Below are 12,022 nucleotides of genomic sequence, written 5' to 3'. Positions count from 1 at the left end.
GTGATGCTGGCGGCAGCCTCCTTTGGGCACTTGCGCAACAGCTCCTGAGCTGTTGCACATATAGTTGAGCTGCTCAGTGCCCCTATCCATTGCAAACTCTGTGCCCTATGTGCAGGGGGGAATGGGTCCCTCGACTCATGTCCTTCCCGCAAAGGCAGGAAGGTGGCCGATGTCTGCTGCTGCTGTCCCATTTCTGTCTCTCCCTCTCTGGAACCACTCTGACCCATCCATGCAATGTCTCCTGTCCTGCTCATCCTCTTCTTTCCGCAAAGGCAGGACAGCGGGTCATGTCAGCTGCCCCTTCACGAGGGACTATCCTGTTACTGCTCCTTCCTTGGTCACAATGGACAGCTCGACTGCGATCGTGCCGCCAATTGTATCGTATAGGGATACAGTCAGTTGCACAGCATGGCGGCTCCCCTGTCAACAGGACTGACTGGACCCCTTTCAGCCGGGTGGGAATGTGTCCTGCAACTCCCGTCCTTTCCACAAAGGCAGGAAGGTGGGTGATGTTGGCTGCCACCAGAGAAATCCTCAGGGGGACCCTTGGGTGAGGCCCCACGGTTGCTGGGGGATCTTGCCACTTCCCCTCCAAATGACATGCGAACGCTAGAAATAGATTCAGAGTCGGACAGAACAAGATAGCCAGATAGATAGAAGGATGGATTGAAAAACAAAAACATTAGAAAAAGATCAATACACAAACATATAGGTGAAGATAGAGAAAGGTATGTAGAAAACGATATAGTTATAGAAAGAGAAAAAGACAGCTAGAGATAGAAAGAAAAAGGAAAGGGCAGATATACATAGAAAGATATAGATTCAGATAGATACTGGTGGAAAAACATAGGAAGAAACAGAGATAGAAAGTTACGAAGACAGTGAGAGGAAGATACAGAGAAACAGATAGAAAGAGGTACACAGATATCAACTGTTCCAGATCTAGAAACAGAATGTGAATGCAACAAATAGATATAGAATTGAACAGAACGCGACACATCCATGGATAAAAGGATTGAAAATCAAAAACAGAGAGAGATACAAACATTAGAAAATGTATAAGTATAATGAACAATACACTAGAATGTATGTACATACATTAGAGAATGTATGTTAACAGATAATGGTATATAGTTGGAGAATTGTATGTAGAAAATGATAGAGATAGAAATAGAAAGAGAGGGGACATCACCCGCCTTCTGGCCCTCGCTGGGAATAAATGCGTGCTCCTCTTTGGCCTGGCGGGCAGGCACATGAGGGGTGCCGCCAGCGAGTGGCCAGATCCCCTGCCCCATGAGGGGAGGTGGTTCATCGCTGCTGGCCCGGCGGCCGACATCATCACCCACCTTCCAGCCTGCACCGGGAATAAACGTGTGCTACTCTGAGGCCTGGCGGGTGGGCGCATGGGGGGTGCAGCCGGTGAGCATCCAGACCTCCTGGCGGCACGCCACCGCCTCCCTGTGCCCGCCAGGCCTGGCGGCCGCCATCACAAACCACCTTTTGGCCTGCGCCGGGCATAAGCACACGCTCCTCTGAGGCCTAGTGGGCAGGCACATTGGGGGTGCAGCCGGCGAGCAGCCAGACCCCCTTCCAGCCTGCACCGGGAATAAACGTGCACTCATCTGAGGCCTGGCAGGCAGGCACATGGAGGGTGCCACTGGCAAGTGGCCAGATTCCCCACCCCCTGAGGGGCGGCGGTACGCCACCGCCTCCCTGTGCCTGCCAGGCCTGGTGGCCGCCATCAGCACTCACCTTCCGGCCTGCGCCAGGAATAAACGCACGCTCCTCTGAGGCCTAGCGGGCAGGCACATTGGGGGTGCAGCCGGCGAGCAGCCAGACCCCCCATCCCCTGAGTGGACGTGGCCCGCCTTTGAGTACACCCCTTTTACGCTGGGCCAACGTCAACTGGTGGCTCTAATTGTATCAAGTGGGAGTTTCCTGGGGGGCTCGGATTGGAGAGACTATAACTCCAAGATCCCTATTGCAATCTTGACCAAACTTGGATGCTGGCTGGAGGAGAGCCTGCTAAACACTCCCTGGGAATATGGGCTCTCTAAGTCCAACGGGGGCCATTCTGACACCCACAAACCATGAACCATGAACCGGTTCGTCAGCAGGAAAAGTTTGTTGCGGTTCACGACTTCAGGTTCGTCAGCAGCAGCGAACTATGAACCGTGGGTTCGTTAAATTGTTTGGGTTCGTGCCCATGTCTAGTTACTATCTCCCCTCTCCAAGTACCATAGACCTTCAACTACTTTAACAAACTCGAATTCATTTTTTTTAGTAACTGTGTGTGAGGAAGTATCAGACACCAGTTTGTTCAGATGCCTACATCTAACATCACCAAAAAATGAAGTTAGACTGAAGACTTTAGAAACAAGGATGCTGCATATGTGATGGGAGGAGGGAATACTTAAGCACAGCAAGAAGCCAGGCCTTCACTTGTGACAAACAAACCTCTGTTTGCTCATGACATCTTTAAAAGGCTAGAAGGATAGTGAATGTATTTTCTGAAAAGATTTTTCCATGGCACCTTTATGTGTTTTGCAACTGTCAACACTGCTGCACTGATGGAATCTGGTGATTCAAAAGCCACCGCTGGTATGTAAATGAACCAATAGGACCATAACTATCATGAGGTTATGAAATCACCTGTACATAAAGGAAGTAGGATAGTAATGTATTAGATGACACCATGTTCCATTCTTCCTCCCAGCTGGCTAGATTTATGTACTTAAACCTCCTTCTTAATTAAATCTTTACCTGTTAATCCTAAAGAAGCTATACCAGAATTAATAAGAGAGATCAATGAATATGGAATAATCACAGGATTATGCATCAACTATAAAAAATCTGGAGCATTATATATAAAAAGTAAACCTAAAATACAATATGAAATTCAAAGTAATCTGGGTATTCCAACATTTTATAAATCATTCAAATATCTAGGTATAAATATTTCAAAAAATTTAAATAAACTCCAGCAGTTAAACCTCCACCCAGTAATTCAACAAATAAAAAAAGATATTAAGAGATGGTCCAAGATACATCTGACAATCCTGGGCAGAATCAATGCTATTAAAATGGTAGTGCTGCCAAAATTAAGGGTTTTTTCCCCAAACACTTCCCATAGCAATCGAATCAAAAGAGCTAGCAAAATGGCAAAAGATATTTACTGATTTCATTTATCAAAGTAAAAGCCACAACTTTCAAAGGCTTTGAGACAAAAAAGATTAGATAAAGGGGGATGGGGAGAACCCAGTATAAGTAAATATTATGAGGCAAACCAGCTGAAAACATTGATGTCATATCTGGAAGGTTCCCCTGATAAGATATGAGTGGGCATGGAAGTAAATAGGGAGCACTTGAAATTAACTGAAAAAACTATTTTGGAGGGGGGAAAGTAAGAGATATAAAATGAGCTGAGAACCCCTTTTTATACACATTAAAATTTGGAATAAATAGAAGAACAAACTGGTCCCAAAAATATCCCCATTAATTCCATTTACATTGCACCCCAACTTTCCCTAGAGAAAATGAAATAATAGATGGAAAGAAAAAGGGATTCACAGAATGAGAGATCTTTACAAAAATGAAGCTCCCCTCACTGTTGTATAATTAAAAGAAAAATTTCAAGAAATCCCAATAAATTGTATACTTCTTTATCAATTACATTATTTAATTGTGAATCCTACAGTAAGGCAAACTATGACCAGAAAGATGACCAAATTTGAACAGATCTTAATTTAACACATGGATAACACAAAAGGAATAACCTCCAAAATATATTCATATTTAATTGAAATAGATACAAGCACATCAATCAGACTGAAACAATTTGGGAAAACGACACTGAGATAAAAATAGAACAAAATATATGGGAAAAATTATGGACAACTCAAACAAGGAAAACAGTATCAATAGCCCTCGGGGACAATTCCTTGAAGTTATTACACCAATGGTATATCATCCTGGTACGTCTTGCTAGAATAAATAACACAAATAACACAAACTGTTGGAGGAGTTGCAATCAGCCATATTCACATGTGGTGGTCATGCCCTGTAGTATCAAAATTTTGGAGGAAAATATTTATAGAAATGGAAAATATCACAAATCAAGTTATTTATGCCACACCAGCACTGGCCCTGCTAACAATATGGCAGTGGGGGTGGGGTGGGGAGAAAATGTGTCATCCAAGAGATTAATAGTGTTCATGTTGATGGTAGTGCGTAAGGTAATAGCAAAGTGCTGGAAATCTGCAGGATCATTATCATTACATCACTGATACGCTGAGTTTTGGCAAATAGCTATGGCAGAAAAACTGACACATCAGCTTAGGATTGTTAAAGATAATACCAGAATGTCAGATTTTTATGAAACATATCAACACTTCATTTCATATACTCAGGGCTTTTTTTCAGGGGGAACGCGGGGGAATGGAGTTCCGGCACCTCTTGAAAATACTCAGCAATAGTGCTTGAAAATAATATGATTTCAAAGAATCCAGTGTGTTTCTTCCTCATTTCCCTCTTGAGAGTTCTGCCACCTCTTTTCCCAGAAAAAAACCCTGCATATACTAATCAGAACAGTACCCAATGTCAACATTTTTTCAAACCCTTCCTCAAGATATGGAAAAGAGATTAGATTCATAGTATATATAGAAATGTTTTGAGGGGGAAAACCTCCCATATGTCATTAAAAATGTCCTCTCTAAGTTTTATATTGTGCAAGATAAATTCGAAAAGTTAACAGTTTGAGTCAACGTTACCTGTTTTCTTTTTCATCTTTTTCCCTTTCTCATTATTCTTTATTTTCTTAATCTTTTTTCTTGCTGTACTATATGATCACTCCTTATTCTTATATGTAATATTGTATGTTATTGTATGTGGTTTAGACGGTGGGGTTTTTTTGTGTTAAGTTTGGAAATTAATTTTTAAAAAATTAAATCTTTACCTCGTCTTTATGGCTCTGGAAGAACTATCCATCATCTCTTGCTGGAGAGTTTGTGCAGGCATAGCTAGCTCTTCCTTTGAAGGCCATGATGATGCAACCAATTCCTCCTTGTCATCAGTAAGTGGAAACTTGTCCACAGAAAGGTCCACATTATCACTGTAGGCCTCTGTAACTGCTGTGTATCTTTGGGGTGCTGTGTATTGTGACAAAGTCTGGGAGGGGGGGGGAATATACCAGATCTCAGTTGACTAGCATTTATTGACATTTATATACCCCCTTTCTGTCAATACACTCAAGGCACCTTACAATTTAAACTCTCTACAAAAAATTGATACAAAAGTTAAAACAAAAAAAAGCAGATATCTGTAACACTATTGGAAGTTTCTTCAGCAGCTGATAGTGTGAGCTCCCACAGCTGGCCTTCCTCTCTTTTGCATTCCCCTCAGGGCACTCTGGTATTTGGATGTGTCTTTTATTAACCATAGTCGGGTACCAATAGCTGATAAGGGGTACATAATCCAGAGTGACAAACTCGGGCTCTCTTGCACTAAATTTGGCAATATTTGTTACAATCATTTTCATCTAACAAACAACAATCATTTCAGTTTTAAAATTCAGATTACACTTCAGGCAGGTAACTATCTGGATATAACAAGAAAGACTAATATGCTTTCCCACAGGTAGCATAAAATTCATGGTAATGACACAGTACGGTGAGAATTAGGGGTGTGGCTCCATTCATGCTGCTGCCTTCTTTCTGCCATTGCAGCTGTCTGCAGCAGCAGCCTACAACCAGATAATTTGGCCTAGGAAGTCCAGGTGCCCAGATCTGATGCAGAGTTCAAGGTATGCAATCTGATTTAACCAGATTAAGTCGGATTGACATAAATCTGTTTTTTAAAATAGTTGCTGAACCCGGATTGCACACCCCAATTGAGAATCATTATAGTGTAGGAGATAAAAATGTGGACTTGGATCAGGGAAATTGTAGGTTCAAGTCCATACTTAACTACAGCTTTGAGCCAGTCACCATCCTTCAGCGTAATCTACTTCACAGAGCTGTTGTGAAGATAAAATAACACAACATGAGCTCCTTAAAGGAAAGGTGTGATAAAATGTAATAAACTGTCTCATCCATGTGTCAAAAAATTGGCACCAGTAGACCTTCCCAAGGTATATTTTCTTGTATAATTTCTACAGAGCCCCAGGATTAATTAAGCTGTTCCCAACCAAAATGGTATGGACATGTCAGCTTCCCTCACTACACAGCAGAACAAAAATTATTGAAAAACTCAGAAATCTGAATACACCACAATTGAGTGTTCAATATACCTTGCTGATGATTTCCAACAGACAAAAACACATTCTGTATTATGAGCTTATATTAAAGTTCACAGGTGATACAATGCTGATCCCCCCACTAGATGATAACACATCAGCCTTCTCCATACTATTTTAACAGCAAGTACAAAGCAGCATATCCTTTCCAAATTGTTCAACAAAGCAATTTACCTGGCCACTGCAATTGTAGAGGATGGTAGTGCATTCTGGCCCTGCTTTGAAAAACCCCTGTGAGCATAGGACTGTGTCTGAAGGTTGCTTTTGAGCAAGGTTGGCCCCTGGAGCCCACACCTAAAAAACAGTGCAGATGAATAAGATATACTCTCTAAGATCTACAGGTCACTTTTAGATTTAAAAACTTTGCATCTTCATCAGAGAGCTAAAAGACACATTATAGGCAACCATGGCAACTGTAGCTTGACAGTCCTTAGCCTGAATAAATTGCAGCCCTTTCAATAACTCCCTTGAGAAGCTGGTTTTAAGCTGGGAGCTTCAAGATACTTGTTGCATGTAATATAGTTTGGCCTTCAGTATCTTAAATTATTGTATTAACATTACATTATATTACAGGGCAGACTGAGGCAGACACAATGAGACTCTGCATCAGAGAAATATGCTTATTTTCATTTCAGTGGGGAAAAGACACACATGTTGGGCCACATGAAAAAGACTCTGGTGGGATTAATAAATGGGCATTTGGTCAATGAGATGTGAGTCTCACCCAAATCACACTCTTGTTTCTTCTCATGAATGGAGATATCATCTCCTGTTTTGCAAGTCAAAAGGGTTTATATCGCACCAGGGATTGGGAAGTGAGAGAGATCTCTGCTCCTTACAGTGATGTGGTGCTGTGCAGGCAGAACAGTGCCATTTGGGAAGCGGTACATAGATACCGGGTACCCTCCAACCCATTGCTGGATGATGTAGCCACTGAGGTCTACCTCCTTGTTCAACAAATTGTTGAGGATTCGGACAAATTTGCCCTTACGATGTATGCTGATGATCTTTAGAGAGCCTGTGATGTTAGAATCCCTGGAGGAAGAAAACGTAGAAAGAAAAATGTAAAAAGATATCTTAGACATTGTTTGTTTAGAAGCCTTTCATAAAAATTGACCCGACAGAAGGGCATGTGATTGAAGTGGAGCCAAGATGCCTAAAACATAAGGTAGGCATTCCGTAGTAAACACAGGGGATTGCTAATGTGTAATTCTTCCAGCTAAAGAAGCAGAGTTTGATATAGCTGCTCTAGATTTAGGTTCAAAATTGATAAATGCCAGCAAGTATACCTACTACATAGGGGCAGTTAGTATGTACTTAGCACTCAAAGAGAACTGAAGCAGAAAGTAAAGTATGGGGATCAGGAAAAGGTAGAGGTTTGGGGGAGGGGATAACAAACAGATCCTTTGGAATGGATAAGGGTAAGAAGTAGCTATGGGAAGTACAGATAATTTTGAATACGAGACAAGTCTGCACACATACCATTAAACTATTGGGTCAATATGCATGCAATGCATTTGGGAGGAATTCAGTAAAAGTGAAGTAGGCTGAGTTATCTGACAAGGAAACCAAGTACACAATCAAAGTCAGTCGACACATGCCCACATCACTAAACAATTTGGAAGTCTCTTAATAGATATGTACTGACACTGAAACAAGGTGAATTATATTAGTACAATTAGAGAAGCACAGTTTGAAGTAGCTGCTTTAGATTTAGCTTCAAAATTGGTATACACAAGCAAGTATCTATTAAAAAGGGGCTATTAATATGTACTTAGCACCCAGATTAAGGATGCAGCAATCTGAAAGAGGATATTAGTAAATTAGGCACTGTGAGTTTTTTGGAAGGAAGAATTACAATGGGAAACACTGGTACCATTAGTATATTTCATTATCCTTTTGCATAACTGCATATTTGCTATATGTAAACTGGCCCTTGGCAAATTTCCTAGAGAACATCATCATCATCATTATAGTCCGCTGTCCCCACGAATGGGCTCAGGGCGGATTACAACATACAAATAAATTACAATAAAAAGTAATAAAATCACAGATTCATACTCTAAATCCAGCAGCATAAAACAGACTCTAAGATCTCACTTCTAATCCTTCCCCACAACCCATAAAAGGCAAGGGGGTGGAGATGTGAGATTGATGTTTCAAATTGCTACTCATACATGGGGGTAGGCATATGACACCATCACAGAACTGGTCAACATCACATCTATTCAGAGATTGTATTGATTGAACTTCACCAAATGAAGTCGAAAAGAGTCCAGTAGCACCTTTAAGACTAACCAGCTTTACTGTAGCATAAGCTTTCGAGAATCACAGTTCTCTTCGTCAGACACATCTGACGAAGAGAACTGTGATTCTCGAAAGCTTATGCTACAGTAAAGTTGGTTAGTCTTAAAGGTGCTAGTGGACTCTTTTCAATTTTGCTACTACAGACTAACATGGCTAAGTCCTCTGGATCTATGACTAAATGAAGTGACATATCCCAGGATGTAGGGAAAGAAAATAAAAGCAAACCAACTGGGAAAATTAAGAACCAAATAGAAGAAAGATTTGAAGGAACTGTGGAAGAAGGTGATTACGTACATAGATTTTGCAACAGATGTGAGAGGAAATAAGTGCGTTGCTAAAGTTACTTTTATCTGAAGTAAGGTGATTTGAATGGCTATTTCTTAAATAAGGAGGTCTGGATGGAAAATATATTAAAGGATTGTTTGCAAGATGATGGCTGTGCTACACAGTGTGTGTGTGTGTGTGTTAGTTATAGAGAGAGAGAGAGTGACTGTCATGGTTTCAGCAGTTGTCTGCAAACAAATCCCCTTAAAAAGAAATAAGCTGTTACCTTGAGAAAGTTCCGACTGCCTTGGGAGGTTATAAGTTTAACATGCTGGAATCTCAAAAACATGTTGTGCTCAACTGACATCTGTATTACCAAATGGCTAATGTTTTTGAGAACCCAGATAATGGTGCATTTTATTTGCCAGGCTTTTTAACAGGGTGTACACTGCAGTTGTCTTTTGTGAGAAGAGGGTTATCTGGGGGTATATTTTGTTGGTTTTTAATCACAATGTTTTTAATTGTGATTTGAGCCGTAAGGAAAGGAGGGTAATAAATATTTTAACAGACAGCAGACAAACAAATACTGTTTACAGCTGGACTTTTTTCCTGGTCTACCTTTCAGGATCCTTATAATACATTGTCCCTTTTTGCACTTACGGTTTAAACCACCATTTATGAGCATTTGCCCCAATCACAGTGGCTTCGGCATTGCACCTGTTCGTTTCACACTGTTTGCTGCAGTTTTGATTTGTCATCTGTGCTTCATTTCAGACCCGCTTTGAAGCCTTGGTGCAGTTTAGGGTTTTCAGGGCTTTGCAATTCACATCACACTTTTTTATTTAACTTTGACCATGCATAGTAACATTGCAATGTTGGAACCCATCTTCCCCCTTTTGCTGTTTGAGCTGTCCCCTGCCCGCTGGAGGGCAATTGGTGGCAGAGTTCTGGGGAAAAACACGTACCACTCTCGTTTTTTTAAAAAAAGCCAAGCCAGGAAAGGGTTAAAATGCTGCTGCTTCTTTTCTTCTGTGCAGCTTTGATTTGCAAACTGCTGTGAAAATGCTTTTTTTTTTTTTTTTACATTGGCAGAAAACGGGTAGGGAGGGAAAAGCAGCCATTTATCCCTTACCTGGCTTTTAAAGCCAGGAGAAATCAGGAGTAATGTTACAACACTTTCCTAGTTTTGAAAAATAAAATAAAAGAGTGTGTTCATACCACTGAGGGAGGAAGGGGAAAGCAGCCATTTCATCTTTTCCTGGCTTTTAAAGCCAGGAAAGAATAAGCAGTAACTTCAAATCATTCCTGGCTTTAAAAAGAGAGAGAGCATGTGCACATACCCTTGAGAGAGGAAGGGAAAAGCAGCCATTTATCTCTTTCCTGGCTTTTAAAGCCAGGAGGGAATTAGCAGGAAGCTTAGGAATCATTCCTGGCTTTGGAAAAGAAAATAAGAGGGTTTGCATATCCTGGCGGAAGGAAGCCAACGGAGAAGCAGCCTTATGAACCTTACCTCGCTTTACTAAAAAAATGGCGGACAAGGAGTTCAGAGAGCTGAGGAGGGTGAGAGAGGTTAATTCAGCACAGACCAATCAGCTACCAGGGAAAAGGAGAGGGGGGAGAAAAGAAGCATAAGGGGAGTATAAGTGTTCTCACTGACACTGATCGCACCAGCCATGACTCAGCAGTGGCTTAAAAATAAACTCACGGTATGTCCACAGGGGGAAAAATCGGAGATGCTGCGGACAAACATCAGTTCTGTATCCCATGACTACCTTGCAAGTGTGAAAGTCCCTCAAACATTTTAAAGTCCCAGTATGAAAAGGACCGTTGTTACTGGGCAGCTGCAAGCATACTAAATGCCTGCCCCATAGTGGCCTGGAGTTTCAGGCTCCCACCACATCACTGACTGCCTCCTTAACGTCAATCATTGAAGGATAGGCTGATAGTCTGAAGAAGTTCTCTCAGAAAAGGTGTACCTAGAGGAAGAAAAACTTCTTATATAACAGTTGGGAGAAGTGAGGAACAATACAGCATCTCAAATAGCAGCCAAAAGTGGGGTGAAGGACAGATAATGCAGGAGCTTAATGTCTGTCTTTCACTGCCAAAAAGAATCCAGATTCCAACTAGTAAAGAAAAAAGAATTCAACAAGTAGCTCATTGTTAAACTGCTTAAGAGTTGTGTTTGTAATTTAAAAATTTTGAATAAAAATTATAAATTTGAAAAAAAATAATTCCACAAGCAGCTTCTCAGACAATAAAAAAACTTCTGCTCCCTGCTTGGACCAAGCCCATGCTCTCTGCTGAAGGCAGAAATGCTGCATCAAAGCACAGCCTCCATCGTACAGTTAGTAACAGATATAGCCTGACCCCCGCCCTACCCAGTAGTTGACCAGGAAATGTCAACTAAAGCAGATTGGAGCATGACTCCTCCAGGGAGAAGGATTTCTAAATGGAAGATAGCAGCAGTCTCTTCTTCCTCCTAATTCTGGCCAAGATGTAAGAGAAATGTTATTTTTTTTCACCATATGTCCTCTGGTCAGTTCATAGGCATGATTTAGACCAATGGTTCTGAACCAGTGGGATGCAGAAGTTGTCTAGGTGGGACACAGAGTGTTTATAACAGCTACTAAGAATTCACTCATCTCAATCCACATATCCACCTGCAAAGTGAAATATGCAATCTCTTGCCAACCCTACCTGCCATGGATTAGCCATCTGTGATCTTTTGGCATACTAACAGTAACCTTGAGTATTTGGCATGTCTCCTAATCCCCCATTCTCCTTGCCCACCAGCAAGTGTGCCTGATTTACTGCTTCCTGCTGACCATACCTATCAGGGATGACCCACTAAAGTCATAGCAATAAAATTTACTCCTGCCAATCCCACTGCAATTTTTATGTCCTTAAAATTTACTGTAAATGATAAATATAATAAGAGAATGCCTGAAAACATATATATGTTCTTCTCAGGAAATGTGGGCTTTTTGTTTCTCTTGGGTTGGGACTCAGATTCTGATTGGTAGGACATAAGACAGGAAATGTTGAGTACTGCTGTTCTAGACACTCTACACTTCCCAGGCATGCAAGGGCCTAACTTGGATTGGGACTGAAGTGAGTGGGGGCTTAGATCTCTCTGTATGCACCATCTTGCTAACCTAA

The 12,022-nt window shown here is 41.3% G+C and overlaps 1 protein-coding gene across 1 annotated transcript in view; it reads right to left on the bottom strand.

Moving 5' to 3' along the window:
- Positions 1-12,022, bottom strand: part of LMNTD2 (lamin tail domain containing 2) — a 66,674-nt gene that overhangs the window by 12,496 nt on the left and 42,156 nt on the right. Inside the window, exons 9-11 of the mRNA XM_054970011.1 lie at positions 7,132-7,327; positions 6,467-6,586; positions 4,955-5,166 (exon numbers count right to left, since the gene is read on the bottom strand). Coding sequence (XP_054825986.1) covers positions 4,955-5,166; positions 6,467-6,586; positions 7,132-7,327 — 528 coding nt within the window. The remainder of the gene's footprint in view (positions 1-4,954; positions 5,167-6,466; positions 6,587-7,131; positions 7,328-12,022) is intronic.

Source organism: Eublepharis macularius, chromosome 2, assembly GCF_028583425.1.
Source record: "Eublepharis macularius isolate TG4126 chromosome 2, MPM_Emac_v1.0, whole genome shotgun sequence".
In the NCBI taxonomy this organism is placed as follows: Eukaryota; Metazoa; Chordata; class Lepidosauria; order Squamata; family Eublepharidae; genus Eublepharis; species Eublepharis macularius.
Note: the sequence above shows the minus strand (reverse complement) of the source record. Positions and strands in the feature narration are given on the sequence as shown.